Raw genomic sequence first — 10,000 nt, 5'->3', positions numbered from 1 at the left:
GTTGCTTGGCAACCATTCTTATAGAAGAAGTACATTTCTTGGCGGAAGAATGATGAATACTGTACATTGCAACATGTCTTGTTGCTGTGAAATGCTACCCTGGAAATCCAGAGTTCTCGCGATCGCACAATTTGAATTCTGTCCGCAAAATACGCTGGCAACGAGCAATGATGGTTGATGCTCACTGAGCTCAATGCAAATCAAACAGGCTAATAGGCCAACTGGAAAAAGCACCATGCCAATCTCTAGCTATGGTGAAGGGTATGTGATGACCTGGGGCTATTTTAATTTCAAAGGCCAAGGGAACTTTATCAGGATGCATGGCATCATGGATCCATTAAATAGCTGGCCTTTAAAAATAAAAACATATTTAAAAAATCCTCCTGCTCCTATGGTAATTTAACATAGGGGTCAAATACTTATTCCCCCTGTATTTAAGAAAGAACATTTATTTATTTACGATACATTCTTCAATGGTGTCCTTAGCGGCTTGCTTTTTACTATTTTTTTTTATTAAGCCATGAGGCATTAAGATCAATTGTCAAAAGATGATTTTATATTCCTCTGTTTAGTCAACTTTAGTACGGGGTCAAATACTTATTCTCTCCACTGTATATCTATTATATATTTCTATGGGAGACTCTTTGAGTGCCGTGTGTCCTCATTAGAAAGTCTCTGCCTATGGCCTCCCAGAGATTATTGCTTAAACTCAGCTCTGAAAGGAGCTCATGATACTATTGGCCCTACAGGTGTGAAAAAATCGTGCCGGTATAGATGAAGGTGTTAGGTGTTGAAGAGGTGATGGTGTCGGTGCATTTCATTTGTATGCTTTTATCTTTGTTCATCTCTTTCATATGCAGTTCATTTTGCAATTCTTAGCAAAAGTATGTGTGTGTGTGTGCATGCTTGTGTGTGTGTGTGGGTGTGTGTATAGTACATCTATGACGTGCTGATTAGCTTAGCAGTAGGTGTGCATCTGCACCAGTGTGACTCATAAGCATAGGTGGAGGTGTGACGGCGGCGTCTCGCCTGTGATGGTGAGCGTGCTGGTGGAGGTGCGCGGGTACTTCCCGGCGTCGTAGGCCAGGATGCGCAGGTGGTACTGGCCGATGCGCTCGCGGTCCAGCGCCACCATGGACGTCAGCACGCCGCTGCTGGTGTTGAGGGCGAAGTCGAGGCGCGGCATGCCCATCTCCAGCACCAGGGTCACCGCGCCGTTGTCCTTCTCGTCCGGGTCCTCCACCTGGACCTGCACAGCGGAGGGGGGGGGGGGGTTTAGTGTGAGGAGAATAGACCTCTGAAGTTCACCTACAAAAAAGCTACCATCTTTGCCCAAATAAGGAGATCTGGTATCTTGAGATTTTTTTCTATGGGAAAGCAACATGGGGATTTTGAATTATCGCACCTGTTAAACTCTCGCGGGGACAAAGACATTGGAAATGCAGACGTTTTGCGCTACACAGCTTTGTCCACTGCCTTCAGTAGGTGAAGATGGCACACTTTGATCTTTGCTACCCCAGACCTAACCTACTATGCAACTTCCCATAGATTAGCTTCAATTAACTCCCGGATCTCAAAAGGACCTAATCTCAATGGAAGTGTAAGCAAAGTGTGTTGTGCTTACTGAGCAAAGTGTGGATCCTGACAGTATTACATAGTACATTCACTTCATTTTTGAATGAGCTTTAGCTAGACTTTTAGATTAGATTTAAACTAGGGTCCCATGTATAAAAGAGGGACTCTGCAGGACCAATAGTGGATGATTATAGCACAACTGAACTGCCCCCACCCACTGTGCCTGCAGATAGACTCTGCTATCACTTTCATTGAACTCAACAAGAACTGCTAATCTGGTAGCAATTTAATTTGAGAAGCTTCCATTCGAAGCAAGATGATAAACCACTTTCTTGGTTCTCTTTTGATTGAAGAGAAACTTTACAAGAGCTGTGTCTATAACTCAGAGAAATATGAATGCCTAAGCATTCTGGCCCTGCTCTGTAAGACCTATTCATGTAATATTACGGCAAGAATCTCTAATAAGGCACCGAGTGGAAACAGAGCGATTCCTTTCTGTTAATCTCAATAGAAATGTCATAATAAAACGTATTCAGTAATCCCTATACTTAGTCAGGCTTTAGCAGCCTACGGTTTGGTTAAGTATACACTCTGTGTGATTCACATGCAAACAATCACTGTAATTAGACACTCACCCTGAACACGGACGAACCAATCGGTAGGCCCTCTGGCACCTCAGCCACAAATGGGAGGTTGAGGAAGGTGGGATCATTATCATTCAGGTCCAGGAGGTTGACAAACACAGTGGTGCTGACAGAGGACTGCAGGGGAGGAGTGCCACCTGTAGATGGCGTCAGAGAGACAAGTATAGATACGGTGAGTCTGTGCAAACTCTCAAACACCCAAGGGCAAGTTTAGAAGCAGCAGAATCTCTGTTCAGTTCAGAAACAGTTCAATACGTCTACCACAGCACTGAGAGGGTAAGTCACAACATCTAAATGTTGCAACAAGGACATTGATCTACTCCAAGAACAAATATTGGTATGTATGCAAGTATAGCCAGTCTCTATGCAGCAGAAATAAACAGTGAATATTATGACATTAAGGGATTTGAAAACTTCCGATAAGCACCAATCCCCCTACACACACATCCCCTTTTCTCAAACACACACGTACATACACACACACACACACACACACACACACACACACTCACCCACACTGAACATACAAAGCCATCAGCAAAACTGCAGCGCCAGTGAAAAACTGGGTGTTTGATGAGATTTGGCCTGGAGCTGTCCACCGATCAGCAGAGAGAGGAGCCCAGATTATCTGCACTGCCATGCTGAGACACGGAGAGCACTGAAACCCTATCACCAACACACGCCTACCAGATCACAGGCAACACTGCAGGAGCTCTCTCTCTGTGTGTGTGTGTGTGTGTGTGTGTGTGTGTGTGTGTGTGTGTGTGTGTGTGTGTGTGTGTGTCTGTGTGTCTGTGTCTGATTAAGAGAACTTCACACTCTTTAAGACAACAACCGGCTACGTTTAATGAATCCGCCCATGGTTAAAGGTGCAGGGAACAGGGGGGCTAGCAGAGGTCAATGGGCAGTCCGAGCAAGTTTTTCTTTTCTATACTGTTCAAGGTTTATGTCCCTCATCCTCCACCTCAAGCTGGTGCGTGGTGAGCCTTCTGGCACATAATGGCTGCCATGAATCACCCAGGTGGGTGCTACACATTGGTGGTGGTAAGTGAGGTCCCCCCATTACTGTGAAGGGCTTTGGGGGCCTTGGCAAGTGCTATATAAATGCAATGTGTTGTTGTTGTTGTTGTTCCCCTTTACAGAAAAACAACCTCCACCACTATTTTCATCTCTGCATGCGGGGAATGGTTAGTGGTTCCACCTTACAAAGAAAACTGCTCATCTTGACTGATCATGGTGGTCAACTGGCCAAAGGCGACAGGTATGTCCCTCTGTGTGTGTGTGTGTGTGTGTGTGTGTGTGTGTGTGTGTGTGTGTGTGTGTCCGTGTGTGAGTGTGTGCGTGCATGCGAGCGTGTGTGTGTGTGTGTCTGTGTATATGTGGGTGTGTGAGAGTTTTGTGTGATACATCGTGGTCAAGATGATGATGCTCCTCCTGAGCTGTTTGTATGAAGTGCATGTGTGTCAGGGTGTGTGTGCATATGTGAGGTGAGTGCGAGCCTCATGGTCGTTGGTGTGTGTGTGTGTGTGTGTGTGTGTGAGATTCACGGTCGGTGACTGAGGTGACGATGGTCCTCATGAGCTGTGTGTGGTGTGTGTGTGTGTGTGTGTGTGTGTGTGTGTGTGTGGTGTGAGTGTGTGTGTGTGTGTGTATGTGTGTGTGTGTGTGTGTGTGTGTGTGTGTGTGTGTGTGTGTGTGTCTCACGGTCGGTGGCCGAGATGACGATGGTCCTCATGAGCTGTGTGTTGCGGGGGTTGGAGCTCTCGCGGTCCAGCACGGCGCCGCTGGTGCGGATCTTGCCCGTGGTGCTGTTGATGGTGTAGAAGGGGTTGGGGGGGCTGATGGAGTACACCACTGTGCCGTTGTTCCCATAGTCCGGGTCCACTGCCAATACCTGAGCACAGGAGAGAGGGAGAGGACGGAGAGAGAGAGAGAGAGAGAGAGAGGGGGGGGGGAGGGATAGAGAGAGAGAGGGAGAGAGAGGGAAAGAGAGAGTCAAGTCAAGTCAAGTCACTTTTATTTATATAGCACATTTAAATACAACAGTTGAACCAAAGCGCTTTACATGAGAAGAAGTCAGGTTTGGGCAGGACAGTTGATAAAAGGGCCCCAAGGATACAAAGGTCTTGACTAAAACAATATTATAGGAATAAAAAGAACAACAAAATAGAGAAAAACAAGAAAATAAAAGCAGTAAAAAAGTAAGAGCGAGTTTAAGAGCGAGAGAGAGAGAGAGAAAGAGAGAGAGAGGAGGCAAAGAAAGGATGGAGGAGGTATGAGAAAAGAAAGAATGAAAAGAGTGAATGAGTGATGGGTCAGAAGACGGGGAAGACAAAGGGATGAGAGGAAGAGGAGACGAAGAAAAAGAGAGGAGATGAGAAATGGAAAGTAGAAGTGTTAAGAAGGAGAGGGAAGGAAGACGAGAAGGCGTAAAGGAAAAAGAGGAAAGGAAAAGAAAGATACAAGGCAAGACGACAAATAGGAGCAGGCCGAGACAAATTCAAAATTCAAACTCAGAAGTGAAGGAAAGAGAAATAAAGCAGTGAAAACAAGCAGCAGTGTTATGAGTGAAGGATAAGGAGGTAACAGGTGGTGATGGCAGAGAGACGGGTGGGTTTAAAGGGAAGGTTGCATTAATAAACAGCACAAAAACAAATCACAAATGTATTCTCAGACTGGCATAAGAATGAAAAAAACAATATGTAAAAAAAATAAAAATAATCAAGTACACGGCGAAGGTGTGGTAATCTAATCATCGCGTTAAGTTCCACCACAGCCTTCTGGGTCAGGCTCCCCTGCATCGAGATTCCAGTCCGAGCCAGCGTCTTCGGGAGGGAGAAAAATTCAATCATGCCACGGTGTCTCCGCAGGATGCCTGGCCGTGTGATTTATGCGCCGACTTATTCGTGTGGAGACCCGGCAACACGCCGCGAGTTTTTTAAAGGGAGCCCATCAATTATTCACGCCGCCGTTGAGGAAATGCTCAAAACTCTTAACTGGCCATTAGAAGGACAAAGGTTGCGAGGGAGGTTGAATTATGAAGCGAGAGAGCGGGCGTCGCTGTGGACCGTCAATTAGAGTATCGCGCAGACATATGTAAACAAGATATGAGTCAGAGAGAGAGAGAGAGACAGAAAGAGAGAGAGAGTGTGTATAAACAGAAGGGGAAATCAAAGATGATAACAGGTCAAAAAAAGCTTCAAAGACAGCTATGACCTGACAAATTGATCAAATTGAATTGAATCCAGTAGCAGCTATCTTTGGGGTGCGTGTCTAGATTAGCTGTACTTGTTGAACTCCTGGCCCTGAGTGGGAGCGAGTGGCACACAGGTGAAGTAATGATCTGTAACAGACAGGGAAAAAAGTGAATCACGGTGAAATAGATATTAGCTGCTCCTCTGCTCTTGGAGTGCAGAGTTTAAAAACTGGGCTTCTCTCTCTATCCCTCTCTCTCTCTCTCCCTCTCTCTCCCTCCCTCAATTTCGGTAGCTTTGCCTGAGGCGTGGTAGCTGACTTCTGTGGTTTAACAGGTAGAGGCTGCTTAATGAATTCCCAGTAAATTATGTTTCCAATATTAAAGACGTGTGTTGCTCCGGGTGTAGGTGTAAATAATTATTCCACCTGCTTATGATCCCTGAACTGAGCAGGTTAAGGTTCAACAGTCGAGAAAAAAGAGGATATTTTGTGGTCTGATTACCTCCTACAGCATAGAGTCAGACTGTGAGGGGGTAGAATACGATGGACATGTCCACTGTCCACACACTAAGGGTGGCTCTCAAACTCTCTCCTCGATCCGATGCGCGGTCCTCGAGGCTCGTTCCCACTGATCTATAACTAACACTGGATAGACTATCCCATTGTTGCCGCCCCATCATTCTTTATCTAGATCAGTAAGGATGAGGATCGAGGAAGGAAGGGAGGGTGTATAAAAGACCAAATGAGAGGCACCCTAAATCTTCCCTCTTGTCACTTTTCTGCTTTTCTGAACTCCTTTTTCTCAACCCTTCTCCTCATGTTCTCATCACCTCTCCTCACTTCTCCTCTCTCCTTCCTTCCTTCCTTCCTTCCTCTCTTCCACTCTCTTTTTTCTCTCCTCCTCTCTGTCTCCACTCCTCTTTCATTCACATTCTGAGAGACTGCATTCTCCTCACTCCATCAGGCGACCATGGGGGTAATTACCAATGCGTTTGACTGCAGGCTACATTTTAATTAGCAATCAGATCTCCTTAATTACGCTAGCTGGCAGCGCGCTAATGAATGGACATTCAGGGGCTTAATTAGCAACAGCATACTGCCAAAGACACTAGCAGGACAAAGGGTGGGGAGCTAGAATACACAAGCCCCCTTGCTGTTTACGACCCTGGCTCTGTCTGCTTACCTGCTCCCTGTCTGATGATGCGCCCTGTGCCCTCACCCTCACTCACCCCCGTGTATTAGCTAGCTCTTGCTCAAAGTCATATTTCACTATAAGGCCTTATCAATATGCTGGAGTTAGAATGGCTAATGCCATTGGACCAGAATTGCTAGATTTTTTTGGGCTGTAGGCCTGATATCAATCTCAAAAATCTATGCATGTACAATGAAATCACCCCCAACTTTTTTTCAAGGGTGCGGTTTTCAAAATCCCCAGCTAACATATGATATTGGGCAGAATACTTTAGGTTGTTTTATAAGGCACAAAAGATCTAAATGATTCTTCAAAAGTAAAAAACAGATGGATACAGAAGCAAAAACTTCTCGAGTCAACCAAAAAAAGGTGTGAAAACATTTCCTTTGAAACTCAGCGTTACCATGATGCAACACATGTTGTGCTGCATCAAGCCGAGCACACACACTTTGAAGAGCTCTTTTCTTTCTGGACCCCTATTTTAGGGTGTGCGTATCAGCAGCCACACTCCCCTTTGATTGCCCCAACAGAAAACAAAAACAATCGGAAGAAGAGTCTCTGAGGAGTGTGTGTGTGTGTGTGTGTGCATGTGTGCATGTGTGTGTGGACTGAGGCAGAGCATAGAGCAGTCTATAGGGGCCCCTGCTCACCGTGATGACGTCGGTGTTGATGGGGCTCATCTCCACCACGTTGGCCCGGTACGGCTCATCCCGCCACATGGGAGAGTTATCGTTGATGTCCAGGATGGTGACGTTCACCTGGGGGGTCGGGTTGGGTTGGGTGGGTTATAATCATTGATTTTCAAAATCTTTGCTACTGTAATTACCCAACTATTAGCCGCAGCTTATACATTGATTCTGCAAAATTTCTTCAGCTGTGAGGTTAATACATGGGGGTCAGTTAATATGGTATTAATATGGTTTAGTTTCTTTTAATTTGCATAAAACACCATCCTGCGGCTTATACACAATGCGGCTAATACACAGGAAATTGCTGTACATGTTCAGTAAATGACCAGATGTCAGATCATGGAAATTCCACCACATCCACGTTTCTTGGAAGCAACCAGACACCCTCTCCTTTCATCCCCAACAACATCTCCATTGAGATACATATTTACTGGAGGAGCTGTTCCCCAGCCTCAAGGACACTTGGTGCAGTTTAGACACGAAAACAAACATGAGTGTAGAGACAAATGTTTTGTGTCTGCATAGACAAACAAACTTGAAAGGAAGCATTTAAGAGTATAATGGCAACAAAAGAGACAGTATAGTCGCTGCATATCAAGACAATGCTGAGGAGAGACATTATGTATATAGACACTACGCTACTGGGTGCTATAACAGACTAAAGATAAATAGAGAGAGAGGGAGAGCGCAAATACACCCCAGAAAAATCCCTCTAACCGCGGGGGTAGGAGGAGAAATGACAACAAACCCTCATAAAAGAGACACAAGCCGCTTTGACTGACACTTCCATCTCGACTAGAGGAGAGAAAATCACAAAGTAGAGGCCCTCTCATCGCTTCAAGATGATGATACTTCTCTGACAGAAAATGACTGTCTCCTGCCCCCCCCCCCCCCCCCCCCCACACACACACACACACCCGCTTCCATCCCCGCGTCTTTTACCCCAACGTCACCCAGCCATCCCTGTCGAGGGGTGGGGTAGGGGGGCGTTCGTACGGCCTGGCAGATAAGATATGGCAAATGGAGTGAAACCGCCAGGCAGAGCAACATATGAAATCCTAATCAGACACTTAGGATCTCCTGGATTAAACCCACCACTGAGTAACCTAAAGGACTCTGAGGTTTGCATACCAAGATGGATTCATTTGGTTTACCTTTTGCGGCGATACGGCAGACAGAGTTAAACTAGCGCCAGCGACAGTTTCATGGCTTTTTAATAAACTTTTGAAGCCGTCGCTGCTTCACCCACCCCGCCCTGCTTGTACGACACAAGAGCGTGTGATCCTTTTAATTTGCCCACCCCTGTGGTGCCGGCGTCTAGTGATAATTTAATCACTAAGCCGTGCGTAATTCTTCACCGGGCTAAAGATAGCGAAGCTTCTTAATGAGCCTCTCTTCTGTGTCCGGCTGAGGATGGGATGCGTTACCGTGGCAATGCCCGTCTTCTGCAGGGGTCCCACCCCTCCGTCCACTGCACGCACGATCAGGATGTACTCGGATTTCACTTCACGGTCCAGCAGCGCTGTGGTGGTGATCTCACCTGCAACACACACACACACACACACACACACAAGAACAGTATAGTATCAAAACACAGAGACAACCACACACCAACCATGTACCAACATGCACATACAGATGCACAACCATGACCGTAAACATCCACACACACACACACACACACACACACACACACACATACAGCAACACACAAATACACATACACATACACAGCAACACAAACAGCATTCACATTACTATGCACCTCATTCCAATGAAATCTATTCTCTGTCCACACGTGTAAGTGTCTGCTGGACAGGACCAGTGGCGGGCGTCAGATGTGACGTGTGCTCTAGAGGCACGGAGCCAGGACTGACCTGAGCGCGTGTTGAGGCGGAACTGAGACGAGCCCTGCAGCGCGTAGATGAGGGAGGCCTGGCCAAACTCCCGTGACGCATCCTTGTCTGTGGCGTTTACATACAACACTGTCGCCCCTGAAACAGACAGACAGCACGGGGAACAGAGAGAGAGACAGAATGTGAGTGTGAGAGAGAGATTGAAGAAAGTGATGAAAAAGTGAATCTCCTAAACCTTTTCATGCCCAAATGGTTGTATTCTACACATATCTTACTCTGAAAATGATAGTTTAGGGAAAAGTTTTACCAGGAAGACTCATGGTTTAGGTCTTGGACCATGAGGTCATTTATTAATTCACTCCTACTAGAAAACAGGTGGCTTGTGCGCATCTTTAAAGCACCCCAACTCATTCATCTCTGCTGCTTTCAGCATGCTGACATTGATGGTCCCCCACCAGCCCACCGCCACCAATTGGTCCCTGTCTTGCTATCCAGTGTTAGGCTCATCACCCCTGCCGTCTACTATCAACAGGATCTGGGATCTTCCTTCCATTCGCCGGATCTTGGACAGGAGCCTACTGTACGCTAAAGGCTGCTTACTGAACTTCAGTGACTGGTGTTTATATACAGTATCTTGCCGGACATCCTACTCAGGATTAAAACATTACCTCTTGCTCAGTCTACTGAATGATAAACAGTCTTACTGGTAGAACTGATATCCATATATCCAGAACCAGTTGTTCTTAAAATCCTTTTATAGAAAGTGTGTGTGTGTGTGTGTGTGTGTGTATGAGTTTGAAGATGAAATGATCTCCCACAGGAGGACTCTGTTAAGAGACTCTGTTGTAA

General features: G+C 46.1%; 1 protein-coding gene across 1 annotated transcript in view; it reads right to left on the bottom strand.

Annotated features, from left to right (window-relative positions):
- Positions 1 to 10,000, bottom strand: part of cdh23 (cadherin-related 23) — a 233,552-nt gene that overhangs the window by 65,686 nt on the left and 157,866 nt on the right. The window contains exons 18-23 of the mRNA XM_062519065.1: positions 9,173 to 9,289; positions 8,723 to 8,835; positions 7,257 to 7,364; positions 3,924 to 4,113; positions 2,211 to 2,356; positions 1,030 to 1,249 (exon numbers count right to left, since the gene is read on the bottom strand). Coding sequence (XP_062375049.1) covers positions 1,030 to 1,249; positions 2,211 to 2,356; positions 3,924 to 4,113; positions 7,257 to 7,364; positions 8,723 to 8,835; positions 9,173 to 9,289 — 894 coding nt within the window. The remainder of the gene's footprint in view (positions 1 to 1,029; positions 1,250 to 2,210; positions 2,357 to 3,923; positions 4,114 to 7,256; positions 7,365 to 8,722; positions 8,836 to 9,172; positions 9,290 to 10,000) is intronic.

This window comes from Sardina pilchardus, chromosome 18 (assembly GCF_963854185.1).
Source record: "Sardina pilchardus chromosome 18, fSarPil1.1, whole genome shotgun sequence".
Taxonomy (NCBI): domain Eukaryota; kingdom Metazoa; phylum Chordata; class Actinopteri; order Clupeiformes; family Clupeidae; genus Sardina; species Sardina pilchardus.
This window is presented reverse-complemented; position numbering and strand designations above follow the sequence as displayed.